This window comes from Aedes aegypti, chromosome 3 (assembly GCF_002204515.2).
Source record: "Aedes aegypti strain LVP_AGWG chromosome 3, AaegL5.0 Primary Assembly, whole genome shotgun sequence".
NCBI classification, from domain to species: Eukaryota; Metazoa; Arthropoda; class Insecta; order Diptera; family Culicidae; genus Aedes; species Aedes aegypti.
The window spans coordinates 80363003-80383529 of record NC_035109.1 but is presented as its reverse complement, the minus strand read 5'-3'; the positions used below and the strand labels follow the sequence as shown (position 1 = coordinate 80383529).

The window sequence follows — 20527 nt, the reverse complement described above, 5'->3', positions numbered from 1 at the left end:
TACAATAATTTTTCCAATAACGAGTTAATGAGTAATAACGGTTTAACTAAAGTGTAATTTTGTAATTGTAATTGTAATTGCTCAATCCACACCCTGGCAGACAATTATCCGCCCATCTAGACACGGGCTGGGTGAGGACCTACCAAGCCTCCCCCGTTAACATGTCCTATACCGTTTAGCACACCGGGATCTTCCACAAGCAGGCGCCGGAATTAAAGCGGTCCCACAAGCTTCAGATACATTAAATAGATATAGTCCCTCTGGCACTAAACCGAATAGCGGCCTTCATATCATCACTAGCACTGCCTATCCCGCACGCCAAACAAAATGCCGGAAGAAGCGTGCCGTGTAGAACATCCGATGTTCTACACAGCACATCACCTCCGACACCATGCTCAACGTACAGCAAAGACATCGCTAATAAAAAGCGGAATGCGTCATTCGATTCAGTGCCAGAGGGACTATAAATGTAACGAAGAGGAAATGAAAAGATAGTAGAGATGGTTTGGTTGTTGGATTGCTGAAACGAGAAGAAATAAAGTCATTACGTTAAAACGTGGTTTTTATAGTTGAATAAATGTATCGATAGTTTCTCATCTGTTTCTTTTCCGTGTCGTAGTTTCGTCGATTCTATCCACCTCGAGTTTTGTCGTCTCCGCTCGAGCAATGAGGACCGCGATGAAATGAAAATATAAAAATATTACCATTAGTGTTTATCTATTATTTAATGTGGTTCTCATTTGCTTTTAAATACCTAAGTAACATGTGAACTCTGCCTCTATCAGAAAATTCTAATGAATTATATTTTATTCTCCTGCACTTTCCCTAACACAAAGTATTCCTATTTAGAAAGACATTTACAAGTGCAAAGCGCAAATAAAAGTGTGGGACCTCATCGAATCATGTTGATGCCCTCAGAGCACTCATTCTTCGATTTGCGAAAAATGAGTCCGCTGAAAACACCGACCCGACTCGACGCAATCGCGCACCTCTGCCAACGCCTCCGCACATGTAAAACTTCTGCGATAAACCTATGGTGGAAAGAAATGCGCAATATTATTTTAATTTCAATCCTAACTGCATGACCCGTAGGCTCTATGCGTATGATTGTTCATTATTTTAGCTAAATATACCAGTTATTCCTGTACATCAGAAGAAAAGAAAAACGATTAAGAATATCTTGCAGCGTAAAGTTTAAGTGATCAAATATTAATCCTTTCTTCGAACCTAATTTCATTATACATTGGGTTATGCTATGCTTCGCGTGTGATACGAACAATTAGATTTATCAATATAATGCATTAGCATCCAAACAAATACCCTAGAAAATTTTCTTATTGTCCGACAAACATTTCAAAACAATTACGAACTGCAAAAATTCAACGGTAACTTTACTCAACAAAGCTTTCATTTGATCACCCTTAAAATACACAGTCATCAGTAGACCATGCACTATAATATCCTCCTAATATAACGCAGAGCTAAAAATCCTCTCTTGCGTTACCCAATCTGAACAAGAAAACATTTTCAAATACTTCCCATAATTTGTGCACGGCAAAACAGATTCCACTTTCTACGTAATGTAACCTAGTATAAACAGCTGCCCAACTCTCCAGACCTGCGCCCTCCAAGATCCAAGGTGCTGCTGCCTTACGTTCAAAACTTCTTTCCTCAAAGTCTGTCTATCAATTCCGAACTCTATTGCATACTACCATACCAATCAGAGCCTATTCCTGACAAGACACAGAGTCATAACCCCAATGTGATGGATTTACCCAGTAAATCCACAACCTTGTCCTAACCCCTCTTACGTTTCGCTATCCTCGAAAGTCACCCATATTGATGCTTGGCAAAAAATATCAGTATTCAATCCACAAATCCCAAATTACACCACATTACGTTGGTCCGTTTGGCGTCGCCGGTGGATACCTGTTCTGACATTCGTTTCTTTTAAACTCCATTTCAACCATGTCCCTCCACTTTATCAATACGAATGTTGACGAATCACGATAATCTGAAGATCGTGACCAGAACGGAGGTAGGATAAATCACTAGGGACCAACTACCACCAATAACGGTTTAACTAAAGTGTAATTTTTGACGAAAAAATCAAAACTGTTTATTTTGAAATCTAATAGCCCTACGCAAAAACTGTCTTCAGCAAACTTGTTCATCTCGTTAAAATCTACAACTTTGCTTAAAACACTATGAAGCTATTCCTTCAATATATTTAGTTGTGTCTTTTATAAAAAATCGCCAAAAAATTCACTTTAGTCAAACCGTTACTGCTTTTGAACTTGTGATTGGAAAAATCACTCGAAAATATATGTTGAAATTCAAGTTATGTCTAATGTTTTGCCAAAATTTTATTCAAATCGGTCAATAAATAGCCGAGATATAGCTTACCAAAGTTGGTAATTTTGTATGGAAAATCAAAAAAGTTGCAAATGTTTTGTCCAATACTGTATATATTATAATCTGTTCTACTATATAACATATCACTATAATTGAATTTATCATGTTTTGGAGAGGGAAGGAGCATCAGGGCATCAATGAATTTACAACTGGACAATGAAGTGGAGTGCCAATCAGAGTCAGGAGGAAAAGTGTTAGTCGTCTAGTACTTTCCTCTCCAACAGTTGTAAAAGATTTGACGTGCCCTTCTTCTAACAAACCTTTCCGTAGAAAGCTCGACAAGTATCGCAAATTCTAATACTCAATCTGTTGGATCTGGCTGGAAGGAGATTCTCTACTTCCCGCGGGTTTCGCGTAAGTGTATCTACTTACGGGTCCGCCACCCCCCGTTTGGCCCTTCATACAGCGATATGTTGAATGCAGATTGGTAATAAAATTTGACCTTACTGTTGAGTGGAGCCGCATGCAGAGCAAGACTCAAGCAATGATTGGTGGCTACCTACATACATACATACATAAGTAAAAAAAATTGTGCTTCTTCTCTTCAAGATGCTTGAGAAGAAGTTCGCGATCTTTAAAAGTTTCCGGCAAAACGCGACAGTCTCCTTTGTTTGCGATTTGGAAGAAAACCTTGATTCCCCTAATTGAGTTCAAGATCTCCTGCCTGAATCCTCCAAATTTGGACCAACTTACCACGATTTGTGGCACTCTTTGTTTCCTTACTTGAATCAAAGAGCCTGGACACCAGCAGAAAAATCCAGAGACGCATTGTTGTGGAGGCATTTTTAGTGAAACTGGCAACACTGGATGCCGATCTGATCATGTTGGGCTTGGCCACTCATGAAACCCATTTCACCATCATCCGAGAGGAGTTCCTGCCAAATAAGGAACGTCCTTGTGACATTTGCCAGATAATGGGGCATGAAATGAAGGATTGCACTGGGCTGCAATCGGAGCGGGACATTAATCGGACGCCACCTCCCCCTGGGGCAGAGACGCGGTACATTTTCGTCCGTTTGAATGTACTTAAGGAGTACCTCGCCAAGGAACTGGACATGCCCAATCTACCGTTCAAGTATGACTTTGAACGCGTAATTGACGATTGGGTGTTTATGTGCTTCTTCGTAGGAAACGATTTCCTACCGCATTTGCCTAGTTTGGAGATTCGTGAAAATGCCATCGATCGGCTGGTTACGTTGTACAAGAAGTGTGTGTACAAGACCAAAGGTTACCTTACGGATTCCGGAAGCGTAACGGTTGATCGTGTCGAACTCATTATGACGGATCTTGGCTATGCAGAGGACGAGATTTTCCGCCAACGGAAAGTCACCGAGGATCGTTTCAAAGAGCGCAACAAACGCATGAAACTGCAGAAGGAGCGAGAACAACGTCCCAATTTTGAGCAAATGAACAAATCCCAGTTTGCTCCGACTCCCTTGGGACGGGGAATCACTCCCCAGGCGATTCAGAATCCACGTCAAGAAGCTGCGCACTTCCGGATGCTTGGCAATAGCAGCAATCAACAGCAGAGCAATACCAACAACGATCAGATCCGACGCGGTCAGAAACGTAAGGCGGATGAACCCCTCACTCCTGCAGCCGTCGAAGAAGCAGAAACCCCCGATGAGGTTCGTTTGTGGGAAGATGGTTTCAAGGATCGCTATTACGAGTCCAAATTCGATGTTGCACCACAAAACATGAAGTTCCGTCAAACTGTAGCATGGGAATACGTCCGCGGCCTATGCTGGGTACTTAAATACTATTACCAGGGCTGTGCCAGTTGGGAATGGTATTTCCCGTATCATTACGCCCCTTTTGCGTCCGACTTCAAGGGGCTCAGCAACGTTAACACTCATTTCGATCGGGGCACTCCGTTCAAACCGTTGCAGCAGCTGATGGGCGTGTTTCCCGCGGCCAGAAGAAATCACGTCCCACCGGCGTTCGCCGAGCTGATGGTCGATCCCAAATCGCCGATCATCGATTTTTATCCGATCGATTTCCACATCGATTTGAACGGGAAGAAGTTTGCCTGGCAGGGCGTGGCCCTGTTGCCGTTTGTCGACGAGAAGCGCTTGTTCAAGGCTACCGACCCGAAGGTCCCGTCGCTGACGCACGAAGAACGGTTACGTAACGAAAACGGCCTGGCTCGCTTGTACCTGTCGCCCGAACCATGAAGTTTGTTGGGAATCGTCATCGTTGGCGCAATAAACCAATTATTGAGAGCAGCCTTCGTGATAGCAGCTTCAATGAATTTGGTTTTTTTTTTTCGTGATAGCAGCTTCAATGCTGTAATTCATTTTTTATTATTAAACTAATTTCGAACTTAAGATTATACATACAATTTGGTTTTTATTTCAAGCTTCCAAGATACGGCCTCCCAACATTTCGAATACACATTTCACTACTGATATCTCTATTGTACAGTGTTGCCAGTTTCACTAAAAATGCCTCCACAACACGCATCGTTGCTGGAAATCGTGCCTCCGCAGAACGCTCCGATCGAGCAAAGTTCGCCATCGAACGAAGTTGACCATCTACAAGACGTTGATTAGACCGGTACTCCTATATGGGCACAAAATATGGACCCTACGTGCAGAGGATCAACGCGCCCTTGGTGTTTTCGAACGGAAGGTGTTGCGGACCATCTACGGCGGAGTGCAGATGGAAGACGGAACGCGGAGAAGGCGGATGAACCATGAATTGCACCAGCTGCTGGGAGAACCAACCATTGTCCACCTCGCAAAAATTGGGAGGCTGCGGTAGGCCGGGCATGTCACCAGAATGTCGGATACCAACCCGGTGAAAAGGGTTATCGAAAACAATCCGACCGGCACAAGACGACGTGGTGCGCAGCGAGCAAGATGGGTCGATCAAGTTGAGGACGATCTGCGGACCCTTCGCAGAATGCGTGGCTGGCGACGGGCAGCCATGGACCGAGTCGAATGGAGACGTCTCCTACGTACAGCAGAGGCCACCCAGGCCTTAGCCTGACTGGTAAGGTAAGTAATGTAGTTTCCATCAGGAATACCTCCAAAGACAGTTGAAGAAATTTTCAAAGAAAATCTCATGTTCTCAAGAAGTATATTCATTAATTTTCCCATTGATTCCCTAGGACTTCCTTCAAAATTCAAAATTCATTCAGGAATTCCTGTTATTTTTTTTTTATTTCTCAAAGAAATCTCAAACAAATTTTCTAGTCATTTTCTCAAGGTAAATGTCAAGGATTTGATTCAGATTTTTTTTTTTTTGAGGGAATTTTGAGAAAAATCCGCGTGGATTTTTTTAAAGAAAATTTTTGTGTGATTTCCAAGTATGCCTCGATGAATTATTACGAGGATCTCTGAAAAAAACTCCTGTATTCTTGATGAAATTCTTCTTAGGATTTTCTTGGTAAAATGCTAATATAACTGAAAAAAAACCTCGGATCTCTGTGTAATGTCCTACAAGACTGTTTGAAGAAATCGTCGAGAAATTTAAGTATGAATAATTAGAAAAATACTTGTGAGAATGACTGTAGTAATAATTGACGTGAAACTAAATAAAGTTTTGAAGAATCCATGGAGTTTAAAAATATTATTCGAAAAATTATCAGACAAATATTTAAACCACAGCAATGATATTTTGATGAAATGCTGGAGAAATTCTGAGAGAAATTTCGGGAGGAACTTAATGAGGAATTCCAGGTCAATTTTTTGAGGAATTTTTGGAAAAGTTCATAAAAGATTTCATCGATTAATGCCGGAATGAAGCAGTTTTGAGCAATTTCTGATTTTTTATAGAATACATACGAAAAATGAAAAAAATCGGCGTGATCGAAACTATGGAATAAACCTTTGTGGAAGAACTTCGTTAGGATATGTGGTAAATCTCATAGAAGTAATAACTAGAAAAACCGGTGAATGAATCAGTGGAGAAACATTTGAAGGAAATCCTGGGATGATAATCACTGTCATTTTTTTGTCAGAGTGATTTATGTGAAAATTACTGGAGGTAATAATGTTGCAGTGCTCTGCGATATTCTTGACAAAATTTATAAAGAAATTCATTTGAGTATGCCTTGAAAAATTACTGGTAGCATCCCTTGAGAAGTTCATAGAGATGTTCCAGAAAGAATCACTAAAATACCTGAATCATTCCATGAAATTTCCTCCAGAACTTATGGAATAGCAAAAACATTTTTTTGTAAACAAATTTAGAATGTTTTGAATCAAGTTTGCATATCTATGCACATCTATGCATATCTATGCATAAGGACGACGCCCAACTGTAAATGGGAGCTATACTTGTCTGTACCAACTTTCTAATCTTAAGTTAGGATTAGAGTTAGTTAAGGAGTTAAGACAAGGATGCAATTATCTGAACATGTTTTATGTTGGATAAATAAAAATAGTTATACAATTTAAGGACTGAACATCGCTAGTAGCTTCTTAACAGCGGCGCAGCCGAAAATTTTAAGGATTGAAAAAAAATTCTACCACAAAAAGGACATATTCTACCTTGTACTGCTGATTCAATTTAATTTCCCTGATTATGGCCGAATTCTCTGATAATTCCAGGTTTTTCCAGGTAGTAGACACCATGTGATTGCTCAATTCGATGCAATTATCAACATTATCACCTTTCACCGCATTCCGGAGAAACGTCCTTTCTTCCATTCTTTCCACGTTTAGTGACAGTTTTAAATTCCACTTGTTTGGAAGAAAGTTGTGAATTCAGAGGTTAACCCTTCCTTTTGTTTGTGGTTGCAACCATATTCAGTGAATTAAACGAAAGAAGATGTGACTTTCTAAGAGGTTTTTTTTTCCAAGACGGTGTCCAAGAAGGATTACCACCGCTAGTTTTCGCTAACTAAATAGTAGAAAAAAAAGTACTGAAAAGTACTCTTTTTGTAGCACTGAAAGTGCTGTTTTATTGCTTTACGTAGTTTTAAAAACTTCCGAGATCAGAAAGAATTTGTGTAGGCACAGCACGAGGGTACGATGCGATGAATGATTTTGTACGTGTTGATATCTTACAACTCCAATAGAAGCTTTTTACAATAGATAGAGGAGGATCTTCTTTTTGTCGTAGCGTTGTTGAATAACGTGTAATTTCATCCGTTTGCTCAACAAGCACTTGGTAACCCATGTTTTTAGGGCGAGATCATAAATTAAGCAAGAATCCCAATAGAATTGAACTTCCCATAAAATTATCAATAGAGGTTGCTCCATATACCTATACCATTGAAACGAAACTGTGCACATCAAATAAACAACCTTCACATCATTGCCATCTATCACAACCCACCCCCTCCCTCTCCTTGCCCACCCAAAACAGATCCTACTTACGTCCACGGCTTCCCATTCCGCCGCTGCCAACTCGTCTGGTGCGATCGAAATTGAGCGTCGGAGGCGTCGGCGGTGTCCTGGGGCCCTGACCCTGAGAGGACGGCCCCGGCATCGTCGGTTGCACCTGCAGTTGGGCCTCTATCATGCTGATCCGATTTCCGATGGAACTTTGGCCGGACATTTTACCCCTTCCCTGCAAACGTCGTTCCTTCCTTCCTTCCTGTCTATCCTATCTGGATCCTATCCGATGGGATGTTCCGTCATCAGTTTCGTCCAGCTGATGGATTCAATGTGTTCCGAAATCCGTGAACTTTTGTCAACCACCAAAAATTATTCTGCTTTCTACGCCTTGAAAGTGGCGAAGGCCCACTCTTCCAACACAATCCCGAACTTCACTTCCAGAAGCAGAAGGAGCAGCAGAAAACCGCAGAAGAATATGCAAACGGAGGCTCGCTTCTTCTCGTTCGTTCTTCACTGGTTTCTTTCTTGCTTTTTGTCGTAATGCTCCATTTGAGATCGCGGAAAATCACCTTTCTCGAAAAAGTGTCCACCGAGAGGAAGCTTTATTTTGTATCGCGGAACCGAAACCGAATCTCAAGCCCCGGATTTTTCCCGAACTTTCTCTACTTTACAACGGCCAGCGGAAACTTAAATGGGCAGGATCCTGAAGATTTTCCTATTTCTAAACTCGATTCGCACCCCGCAAACTGATGGTCACTATACTTTTTGCTTTCCTTTCTGGCTCCTCTAATCTTTGCACCAGCACCATCACATACACGCACTATTTTTCGTCGATCTCTTTATTTTTTTTATGTGAAATCGATGGCAGTTCGCGACACACACCGCGAGGGTTGCCATATGCAAAAAATATCCTCGCGAAAGAGCGGTGACATTCGGCGATGTTCGCGTGCTTCGATGGGGGAGAAGAACAATGGGATAGAGCGATAGCATTTTAGACAAAATAAATGGTTTATTTATTAAATTACATATTACTCGCATAACTTCTGATCTCACCCTAAAAGCCATTGGTAACCATGTGTGTAGCTCGTTGTTACTGAGCATCTGAATGGATTTTCATGTTATTTAATAACACTGTGGGGAAGAAAGGATCAATATCTACCTGCCCGTGATGTTGGTTTGGATTAGTGATCCTTTATAGAGAGATAAGCGGAAGTAAAATTGAATGATTTGGCAACAGACCAGCAGTGCTGATTTTGCTTGGCGTCGAGAATAATATTGTAACACGGACATGACTTCCTCATTGTTATAAAGTGTATTTTGTTTCGTTATAGATCTTTGAGCTAAATATCAAAACTAATAAACAGCCGAAAAAATCAAAAACCAAAAATCGCATTGACAAAAATTCAAAAAAGTAAAACATTTCATTGTTTTGCTTCATGCAAAGTTACTTTTACCGAAATAATTTCAAGCGGATTACATTACTCCTCAAGAAAAGTTCAAAACAAACATAACGCATGTTCGTTTGGCTCACACTTTGACAGTTCTCGCTGCTCGATTGGCTCACACTTTGACAGAAATGTCAGCTTCCGCGAATCTCTCTTATAAAGGATTTCTAGTTTGGATGCTTATTCCTTCATCTGCTCAGAAAAAAAAAACGAGCTACGCTCGTGGTTACCAATGGTTTTTAGGGCGTTATATCAGAGTATGTGAGATTATTATCCCTGTACGTATGAGGAAGACTCAAAAACTACTACCAATATTTTTCGGAATTTCTAGGCTACTCGCAACAGTTGGAAAGAAGTGTCATTTCATATGGAGCTCACTGCAGAAAATTTCTTCTAAAGAAATTTTGCGAAACCTTGGGTTTATTCTCAATTATATGTGATTATATCAGAAGAGACCCGGGCAGCACTGGCTGAGGGAAAGTTGTGCATTTTTAACATGGTATTCAAATGGTGAAAAAAAAGTGGAAATGTCATGGTAAAATCGATGAAAAACATATATCCGAACGTAGGAAAGAGCAAAGTCGCGAGTGCAAGTTAAATTTCAATTGGAAAATGTATAAAAAGTTAATAATTTAGAATTTTAAAAAGTGGAATTGATGTGAAAAAAATTATCGATGACAGCATGCGCGGGGAGAAGTGATAAGTGTTTGAGTGAACGCGGTCTCAGTAGTAGTGGTAGTGAAAGGTAGGACGGGTGGAAGTGATGTGGTGTGAGAGATGAACGTGTGTATAATTGCTGCTTGCGAGGCTTAATCACACCAACAGACTAAAGTGATCTCTCGGAAGGGGGAAAGAGAGGCGGGTATGAGCAAGATGATGGTACGATTAGAAAACTGGGCATGTACAATGGTGTTCAGTTGGAGTGTTGCATAGTGATACAGTGCCCGTTTGATTTTCGCAACTTTACCGTTCGATCTTCATTTCGAGAAGCCCAGCAAGTGGGTACAGTTTTCGCATAAGCAAAGTGTTCTGGTCTTTTTTTCGATTTTCGAGAAGATCAGCAAGTGGATCCGATTTTCGTACCGCCCTATCGCAGGAGTGGGAGTTTGTTTTTTTCCAGGATTTTGAACAGTTTCGTAGTAATTCGCATAAATAATACTCTATAGTTAACGGTGGAATAGTTCGACGACATCGTTTTGACGACCAGCTACAAGGATAAAGAAAACCGGTGAGATCTTTTCATGATGAATTGTATTATTTCATTATATTTCCAATGTTTCATCCATTTTGGGTTGGGTGGGACCATCAGGGCACCCGATTGAAGCGAGATGGATAGGAAGAGTGAAACTGTCAACTTCCTATTGCCAACATTTCGTGGAAAAAGGGCGGGCTCTTCTTCCCATCTATTGGGTCTTTCTGACAAGCAAGGGCTTGATTGTACGACTGTTTGTGTGAACTTACTTTTGGAAGGAGATTCTTTTTCCCTTGCGGGTTTCGCGTAAGTGTCTCTGCTTACGGGTCCGCCATTCGTTTTTGGCCCTTCAGTCAGGAGTATGATTGAACACAAATAGTCATACAATCTTGAACAAATTGTTTTGTTAGAACAGGCCATTGCTACCGGTGGATACCTTGCTACAATAGATGGCAGCTTATATCATCATCATCATCAATTATATGTGATTATATCAACTATTCTCGCATAATCTGAGATAACGCCCTAAAAGCCATTGGTAGCCACGTGTGTAGCTCATTGTTTATGAGCACAAGAAAGGATAAGCATCCAAACCAACATAACAGGCAGGTAGATAATGATCCTTTCTTTACCATAGCGTTGTTAAATAACATGAAAATCCATTCAAATTCAAAAACTTTTTGTCATCAAACAGTTCATTTTTACGTATAGTTTTAGAAAACACTTATCAAAAATTAACTTTGTTCGGAAACTCAATGAAAAGCAAGCCAAGTCAATTTGTCCCATTGATGAATTTCCACGCATAACTGTCCCACTCCTGTATTTATACGCATAACTGTCACACCAGGTCCGTCCCACTCGGGCTCCGATTGGGCACCACTTCTAGTACTGCATTTGGTCCCTTGGTAGTGCAAAAGGTACCCAAGTTTGACAGATCGTAGTACACTTTTCACGGCATTCTAGATTACCTTATGAGCCATAAAATTTTGGGCAACTGCAAGGGACATGGAGGTCTTTAATTTGTCTTTGGTCACACTATACAATTCGCTGCGCTAATCTTGAACAACATATTCAGTTGTCAGTTTTGAATTTTGGGAAAATCGTTTTGAACATCTTCTTACGTTGGCTTTACATTCCATGTGGTACACAACCTGTTTTATGTGTTTGTATTATCGGGATGCATTTATCATTCATGCGAGTCTGAAGTCAAATTCAATTTAAATTTTCAATATTAAAATATTACTTTCCATCCGATTTTCAATGAATTTCAGTTGAATTTTCAGGGTCAATCACAAAATTTTTCATTTTTTTTGCACCGCCGTCATCGATTAGGAATTCACATTAATTTTGGATTCATCACGAGGAGTACTGAAATAATCCCACTTGAAGAATCAGTAACCACTTTAATTTCGAGTCCATGGCTTGGCCACATGCTGAGTTGGTCCGAATACTGGTTCACTGGTGGAAGTGGCCATTATACTGGCAAATCTGAAACCTGACTTGCGACATATCAATTTTCATGAATTTGCAAATCAAGTCTACAGGTGGTTCAAATGTATTTGAATGACTTGACCACAAGTCGGATTGTTCTGAATTCCCGGTTCCCTGGGGGAAATGAACTCTTAACTGTCGGTTCCGAAATCTAGCTGGTAACATCAAACTTCATAAATTCACAAATCAAGGCTAAAGAAGGGTAATAGACCATTTCCGTCAGATCTAACCCCCAATTTTTTTATTTTTCATTGGAAGACAATCATTTTTAATGAATATTAACGCTTTCATATTTTGTGCATATGCACTCCTGATTTTCTCACAAATTTTTGAAAACATGGATATTCACCACATTTTGAAAAATTATTCGAGATGCGGCACAGTTTGTTCAACCCTATGGGTATCAGCGTGGTGATTTCGCAACAGTTTTTCGATTCCACCCCTGCATTGGGATGCTTGTTTACATTTGCAAACGTCAAATCAGGTGCGCACTCAAACTGACCGTGATTCCGGTTAGGGCGCCCCAAACAGGAGCGCCACCAAAACTACTCAAACAAACGTTTTTAAACCAGGTTGGAACTGGCACAACCCGTTCTTCCAACTCCAACCCGATTCAAGTCTTCCTTTAGGAAAATATATTTTTGCAATTCCGTTGCAAATCAATCAACTTTTCATTGAGAAGTTGATCAACATAACGGCCTACTTTTCCTACCAAAAGAAACAGTGCTGAAAAGTGCTACTTTTTCGGTGCTGAAAAGTAGCACTTTTCGGTATTGTTTTTGGTAGGCGTCAACCAAATAACCCAGTGTTCCAGTCTCTTCATGTCATGCTTATTCTGCGCGGTGTGTGAATCGAGACGAGTCGTTCTCATCTCGGGTGACGTGAGGTTGATAATGTTAATCAAATGCAAGCGAATCGACACGTTACCGACTCGTCTTTCCTTACATGCCGCACAGAATAAGCATAATTGCATCTGATTCTTGAGTTTATTCTACGTCTGGCATGAGATGATAATAGACCATTTCCGTGAAAATTTTTTATTGGCTTATATGCTTTCTGACAATTTACTGAACAAACTTTCCTAAGGAAACGATATGTTTTAGAGCCTTTAACTATTAGAAAACAATGAAAAACTTGCGGCACGTTAGTTCACCCCTCGGTCCCCTACAATTTGTTTCACCTCGAAAAAAATGCAGACCCCTTTTTCCCCTAAGGTTTTGCCATCACGTTGTGGTGAATTTACGATCAGCTGGTATGACCAGATGATTTTTGTTTATGTTTTCATTCATCATAATGGGCTCCGCTGGTTTCGCTCCCTCCTTCCTTCACGGTTCCTGAAGTTTCCGTTATCACCGCGGAAACCACCTTCACCGCTTCGGCCGGTTATGACCGCATCCGGCGAACACTAAACGGTTCTGTAACGCAAGGATTGTAGTCAACAGATGCCTGATCTCTCTGTTTTGTGCCGACAAAGATTGAATGAGCCGGAAGATTCCCGCCTAGAGGCAGCAACAGCCACTCAAAATTTCCTTGCGCGGCTGTTGCTGCATCAAGGCGGAAATCTTCCGGATCAACAGCCAACAGATAGATTTAGGCATTTGTCGACATAAATAGTACAAAATAGCCTCTAATAGAACTAGCGGTACCGTAACTGTTGGGTGGATGAGAGATTTGTTGTTAGGGGATGGTTTTGAATTTTGAATCTGTGGAGGAAAATATATTTTCCAAAAGGAAGACCTGAATCGGGTTGGGGTTGAAACTGTGATTCAGAACGGGTTGCGCAAGTTCCAAGCTGGTTCATAAACGTTTGATTGTGTTGTCTAACTTAGAAACAAGAAACAAATGTTGTGATGGTTGTCTCTTGAGTTGTCTCGAAATTAGCTTGTTTGAGTAATTTCACGTTAGTTCCGTTGGCGCTCCTGTTTGGGGCGCCCTGATTGGGATCACGGTCAGTTTGAGCGCGCACCTGGTTTGACGTTTCCAAATGTAAACAAGCATCCCAATGCAGGGGTGGAATCGAAAAACTGTTGCAAAATCACCACGCTGTTACCCATAGGGTTGAACAAACTGTGCCGCATCTCGAATTATTTTTCAAAATGTGGTGAGTATCCATGTTTTTAAAAATTTGTAAGAAAATCAGGAGTGCATAGAAACGAAATCTGAAAGCGTTAATATTCATTAAAAATGATTGTCTTTCGAAGAAAAATACAAAAACTTGGCGTTAGATCTGACGGAAATGGTCTATTGGGTCCTAAAATTTTTAATGAAATCTTGTTTTTATTCAATAACACGAAAGAGCATCTCACTGCAACTACTTTAGCAATTTTTTCCACTCAAATAACGGCTATATCATGTTTAAACTTTAATTTAAAAATTGGGTCCATAAATGAACCTTGACACTTAAGATCATGTTTGACGTTCGCTTAGTCGACAAAAACACCACAGGGGTTTTAGTTTTAACACTGGGGTTGTTCCTCCTATCTGACATTTCAGAAGGGACACGGAAAACAAAATGCATCCAAAATTTGAGTTTAAGCCAAGGGGTGTGACAAAATCTAAAAAAATGTTTTTTGGACTCAAACCAACGGAAAACATTAGAAAATTGAGTAAACATGTGTTATTGGGCTAAACTTAAGCGTTTGGCACTAAAATTGGGACAGGGCTTTAGGACCCTATTGTCGGTGTCCTATAGCGAGGTGACGATTCTTGACTCGAGCGAAGTGACTTTCCATTTGGTTTTCACGGCAAGTCACTTCACTAGAGCCTACATCCGCTGTGCGATTAGACTCCTACACAGGTTGGCGATTCTAATGTGGGATTGGATCGTCCAGCATTTGTAGTCAGCTTATGTATGTGCTTTCTTACCTGTTCATTCCTCTAAAAGGGAACATAGATCTGCATGACACCGATGGGAGCGAGAAAAATTGTGACATTCATGGGTACTACTGTGTCACAGCCTACGTGATTGAAAAATACCGAATGGATCAGTGCACGAGTTCACTATTTGACGTTTTAGCGGTGCCGTGTTATTTATGTGACCATGGCAACGGGTGAATACGGCACCGCTAAAATGTCAAAATAGTGAACTCGTGCATTGGTTCATTGAAACTACGCATGGCTGAATGCCCATGTGGGTTCTCTTGAAATGTTTGTTGGTGCTTTTAGAGTTCATCCAGTTGAAACGGCATTTTTCGAAATAGCAAAAAATGTTGTATGCAACTCGTTGCAAAACTCGATTTTTTCAGCACTTGTTGTATTTATCCAATTCGGCGAGCCTCGTTGGATAAATGTACAACTCGTGCCGAAAAAATTATCATTTTGCAACTTGTTGCATAAATAACTATTTCCTCCACAGATTCAAAATTCAAAACCACCCCTTAACAACAAATCTCTCATCCACCCAACAGTTACGGTACCGCTAGTTCTATTAGAGGCTATTTTTTACTTTTCATGCCGACAAATACCTTAATCTATCTGTTGGCTGTTGATCCGGAAGATTTCCGCCTTGAGGCAGTAACAGCCGCGCAAGTAAATTTTGAGCGGCTGTTGCTGCCTCTAGGCGGGAATCTTCCAGCATATTCAATCCCTTCAATCCTCGTCGGCACAAAGCAGAGAGATCAGGCATCTGTCGACTGCAATCCTTGCGTTACAGAACCGTGTAGTGTTCGCCGGGTGCGGTCATAACCGGCCGTAGCGGAGAAGGTGGTTTCCGCGGTGATTACGGAGACTTCGGGAGCCGTGAAGGAAAGAGGGAGCGAAACCGCAACGGATCCCATTATGATGAATGAAAACATAAACTATAAAATCTGGTCATGCCTGCTGATCGTAAATTCACCACAACGTGGTGGAAACAAATTGTAGGGGACCGAGGGGTGCACTAACGTGCCGCAAGTTTTTCATTGTTTTCTTACAGTTAAAGGCTCCAAAACATATCGGTTCCTTAGGAAAGTTTGTTCAGTAAATTGACAGAAAGCATATAAGCCAATACATTTTTTTCACGGAAATGGTCTATTCAATGGTTTCTGGATGACTTGATAACATGCCAGGTTGTTTTGGATACCCTGCTTCCCAGGAAAGGGCCATTATATTGGCGGTCTTGAGAACTATCTTGAGAAATATCAAACTTGATGAAGTCAAGAAGAAGTCAAAGTCAAGTCAAAAGAAGAATAGGATAACCTGGCCACATACTGGGTTATTCCGCATAGTTGGCTCTTCGGTGCAAGTGGCAAATATGTTGGTGGTTGTAAAACTTAATTTGCAATGTATCAAATATCATGATATTGCAAACAAAGTCCAAAGAAATGTCAAATGATGTGAAGATTTGTGTCGTGAATTTTGAGTTAAATATTTACTCCGCAGAATAACCTTGCATTTGCAGATGAGTTTCTGTCAAACCTGCAGCTGGATGAGTCGATTTAGGAATTTATAACATCCTATAAACTCTCTAACTTACTCATACATTTTTTCATTATCACACATACAGAAAACTTTGCTTTCCATCCCAAACTTTAAAATCATATTTATTCACTTCCCCACACGTGGCTCCGTTTGGCACATGTCACTTGAGCCTTCATTAGGTGCCTTACCATAGGCTAGGGGAAGTGATTCACCTAGCCTGAATGAGGGATGAACTTATCGCTGAGAAAAAGTAGATTTTGTATGAAATTTGACAAGTATTTGAATGACAGATTCATCCTTGTTCATCCACTTCTCCTAGCCTATAGTCTTGAGGATATTATACGTCCTCTACATTCGATACAATCCATACGTAAGAACGGTCATCTATTTATATATTGCTGTACAGCAATATGCTTAGCACAAAATTGGTCACTACTCTCAGTGGGGCTGTTATGCGTAGAAATTCACCAAAAACTCCGTATTTCCAGGCATAACAGTCCCACTTTGAATTTCGTAGCTAAATTTACTTTATTCCCATAGTAAAAACTCTTAACTCTAATAAACACGCTATTCTTTATATACTGCTTCGCGTTGAAAAATGGGTTAACTAACGTGCGAATTTTGATTTTTGACCAACTTCGTCGTGTCGCAACTCGATTCTCAATAGTGCGTATAATGCACACGGCGGAGGGCATAGATGCGCACTAAAGCGAAGTGACTCGCGACATGGCGAAGTTGGTCAAAAATCGAACTTCGCACGTTGGTTCACCCATTTTTAGTCGCGAAGCAGTATACTATTGTGAAGATTTTAAGTTAATTTTCCACACACCTGGTCAATACGAGGCCTAAATGTGTTAAAATCTTTAAACACGTTTTTCTCGTTTGCATATTTTGGAACATGGGACAATTATGCGTAAAACGGCAGTGGAATGGTGATCATTCTTAATATTGACCGATTCCTGAAAACTTAAAAAAATGCTGAGAACTAAGGAAAGGACGATAGAAAACTGAGGCAAACAATGGTAACCAAAAGAAGGAGCTGATAAATTTTGGAATGAATACAGCGAATCTAAAAAGTTTTTATTATCGTTGGTCGAAAGTTTTGTTAAAGTAATTCAACATGGATTCTCATAGATTTGAACAAGGTTAAGTTTTACAATTGGATAATAAGATAGATTTGGTTGACACGTCAAATAGCGTTTGAAGGCAAAATAATTCAGATCGGGCTGCCTGTTTCCCACAGATTACAAGAGTGATAATAGCTGATGATCCGAAGCTAGCTGCTAGTACCCGACGAATTATATCTGAAAATGCATTTGGTCCAGTCATGCTGCGCATCCAGCTTGGTCGTTTCCCGTAAAGTTTTGATAAGCCTACAGCTAAGTATTTCAAACTCAACCAGTTTGACGATCGGGTATACGATGAGTACTTGTTTTTGAATGATTTGAATTCTCAAATTGAAACTAAAACATGTATCAAAAACATTTTTTGGGCTTGAACAACAACTTTCAACCGAATGGTTGACGTTCTCAGTGGATAACTAGATCATTCATCTCACATTTGACATTTGGAAGGAATATTTCATGGGAAATGTTTCATTGCTGAAAATACGCAGAACTACGTTTTACGCAGTTTTAAGTGAATACCCCTATTAGCAAATTTACCGTTTTGATTCATGTTACGGACAGTTTTTAATTCCGGACACTCTTCTGAAATGTTTCAATTTTTGCCTTTCAAAAGTTCGTTCTTTTGAAACTTGTTCTAATAAGCATTTTTCATAAGTATAGGCCCAAACGCAATGATAGCGGAACGGCAACGGAATGCGGAACCGGTTCGCCAGCATGTATCACAACATCTCGACTGAGCTGACAACGAATGGAATTAGATCAACACTGGGTCGACAAGCTGATTATAGTTCATGCTGGCGAACCGGTTCCGCATTCCGTTGCCGTTCCGCTATCATTGCGTTTGGGCCTTATCTATGAAAATAAACTATGCCCAACTGCCTTAGACGTCTGTTTAGTGGTTTGGAAATTTCAATCGATTATTTGACTCCTCTTTTTATGATTTTCATGAGCTGTTCAGAATTCGAATCAAAGTGTCCGGGAATCAAGGCAAAAGTAAGGAAGCGTCCGGAATAAGAATCATGGGAAGTCCACACATTTCCATTTATTTAAAATTATTCATGCTGCGGAATCAAAATCTTCACCCACCATTCGAAAGCTAAAGGCCCAAACGCAATGACAGCGGAACGGCAACGGAAAGCGGAACCGGTTCGCCAGCATGGATCACACTATCTCGATTGAGCTGTCTACGAAGGAAAGTGAACCAACACTGAATCGACAATCATGTCATAGTTGATACTGGCGAACCGGTTCCGCTTTCCGTTGCCGTTCCGCTATCATTGCGTTTGGGCCTTAAGAGTCTCCAAGGCTCGATAACGCGGAGGAATAATACAAACTGATTTATTTTATATGCTTTTTGATGAGTAAAGGCTGAGCTACAATGGTGTGAGCGGCAACGCGGCGCGGCAGGATTTGACAGTTAGCCCATACATTTTCTGTCAAAACCTGTCGCACCGCGTTGCCGCTCCCATCATTGTAGCTCAGCCTTAACACTTCACTGAGGCCTCAAGTGTCCGTAATATGAATCAAAACGGTAAATCAATTTCGTGGTTCCGTGTATAAAATATCCCTTTAAAAAAATTTCCTCTCGGTAAGTGAACACCGCCGACTTTGACATTTCAATAACAGACGTTTCTCTTGTTTTTAGTGCAGTTTCTTTTCGGCTTTTGATTCGGTTTTGTTTATGGTTTTTGCGGCAGGATCAGATTTTTAACATTTTTTGCGAATTTTGCGAGCTCAAAAATGGAAGCACTGAGGAATCTCAAATTCGAAAAAGATCACGATGGAACGATCGACGAAGCGTCCACAACGGAAGCGGAAGATTCGGCAGTGGAGCCAGACCCGGAGCTGGAAGCGGAAATAGCGGCAATCGAACGGGAAATCGACGGCGACTACATCGACGAGGAGATGCTCGTATTTGCCGATTTCGAAACCCATTTGGCAGCTGATGAACTAACAAATCCAGACATAAGGATTAAGGTTATTGGGATCGACTCGGACAATCCGGTCATCCAGATCAACGACGATATCTACCGGGGCTCGTACGACTTCGCGATGGGGACAAACGTTTTTCTGGAAGAGGACCCTGAGGCCAAGAGTAAGATCGATCCACTTTACAGTCTCGATCCGCCCAAAATGTACAAATACGGCGGTCAAAGTCAGAAGGTGCTTAAAATGAAGCGAATTTTTGCCACGCCCAAGGCGGACGTGGCCACGATTAAAACGGAACCGGAAGCTGACCTGCTGGAAGAGACCAAAACGACGATGGACGAACGCTATCTGGTGACGCGGTCCTACGAGGAAGCGCTCAACTTGCATCTGCCCTTTGGATGCTTCCCGCCGCGGTTCATCGAAGGCGAGCAGAATGGGGAGAAGGTTGTCCACCGGAAGGCCACGGCACTTACCAGGGTGGACAACGATATGGAAGACGACGCCGCCGCACGGGACGATCCCCGAGATGTGGACTACAGGCCGGGGATGGAAACGTGAAAAGGGTTGTTTAACGCTAAGATATAGTTTATAAACGTAGTTATTAGTCATTAATTTAACAGTACGTAGGGCACTTTAGATATACTGCAGTAAAAAGTGTTTATTTTTTTCTGTCGTATTAGTGCACATTTGAAAACACTGAATGAAATGAACAACTTATTGGAAAATACAAATCTCTCACATCTATCCCTTGATGTTTGTGCATTCATGACTAAAAATCGTGGAAGAACTTTTTTCTCATTTGACCTATTTTTAATCTGGAAACTGTTACTGTTAATACACATTTGGGTTTATTCTACGACTGGCGTGAGGTGACAATTGTCGGTCTCGTATAGCGAGGTGACAATTGTCGACTCGAGTGAAGTGACTCTCCATTTGATTTACACGGCGAGTCACTTCACTCGAGTCGACAATTGTCACCTCTTAGGGGGGTCCGTAGCCTTGAGGTTACGCTTCCGCTTCATATGCGGAAGGTCATGGATTCAATTCCCAGCCCCTCCACAAAAAAAAAACCCGTCCAGCCACCAGAAGACGCCGCACGGAGGACCGGAGGAGCACATCCATCCTCCGTCAGTATCAGATGGTGCCTGAGACAAACTGACCCTCTTCGTAGGCAGCTAGCCTCAAACGACTTAGGAACACGGAAAAATGAACCACCGCAAGAGCAAAGGACTATGGCTTATG

The 20527-nt window shown here is 41.2% G+C and overlaps 2 protein-coding genes across 3 annotated transcripts in view; one reads left to right on the top strand and one right to left on the bottom strand.

Moving 5' to 3' along the window:
* LOC5578019 (dual specificity mitogen-activated protein kinase kinase hemipterous) overlaps positions 1-8575 on the bottom strand; it is a 46989-nt gene extending 38414 nt beyond the window's left edge. The window contains exon 1 of one of the 2 annotated variants that reach the window (XM_021851955.1): positions 7743-8575. In XM_021851955.1, coding sequence (XP_021707647.1) covers positions 7743-7923 — 181 coding nt within the window. In that variant the 5' untranslated portion in view covers positions 7924-8575. The remainder of the gene's footprint in view (positions 1-7742) is intronic. The other variant, XM_021851956.1, reaches the window with a different exon arrangement.
* A 10436-nt stretch (positions 8576-19011) lies between these two features.
* On the top strand, positions 19012-20029 carry LOC5578020. The gene has a single exon (XM_001656710.2). The coding sequence runs from the start codon at positions 19097-19099 to the stop codon at positions 19841-19843; it is 747 nt and encodes a 248-aa protein (XP_001656760.1). The 5' UTR covers positions 19012-19096; the 3' UTR covers positions 19844-20029.
* The last annotated feature ends 498 nt before the right edge of the window (positions 20030-20527 follow it).

What these genes read in the sequence shown, in the direction of transcription:
- LOC5578020 (XM_001656710.2), top strand. Translation starts at nt 19,097, where the DNA reads ATGGAAGCACTGAGGAATCTCAAATTCGAAAAAGATCACGATGGAACG.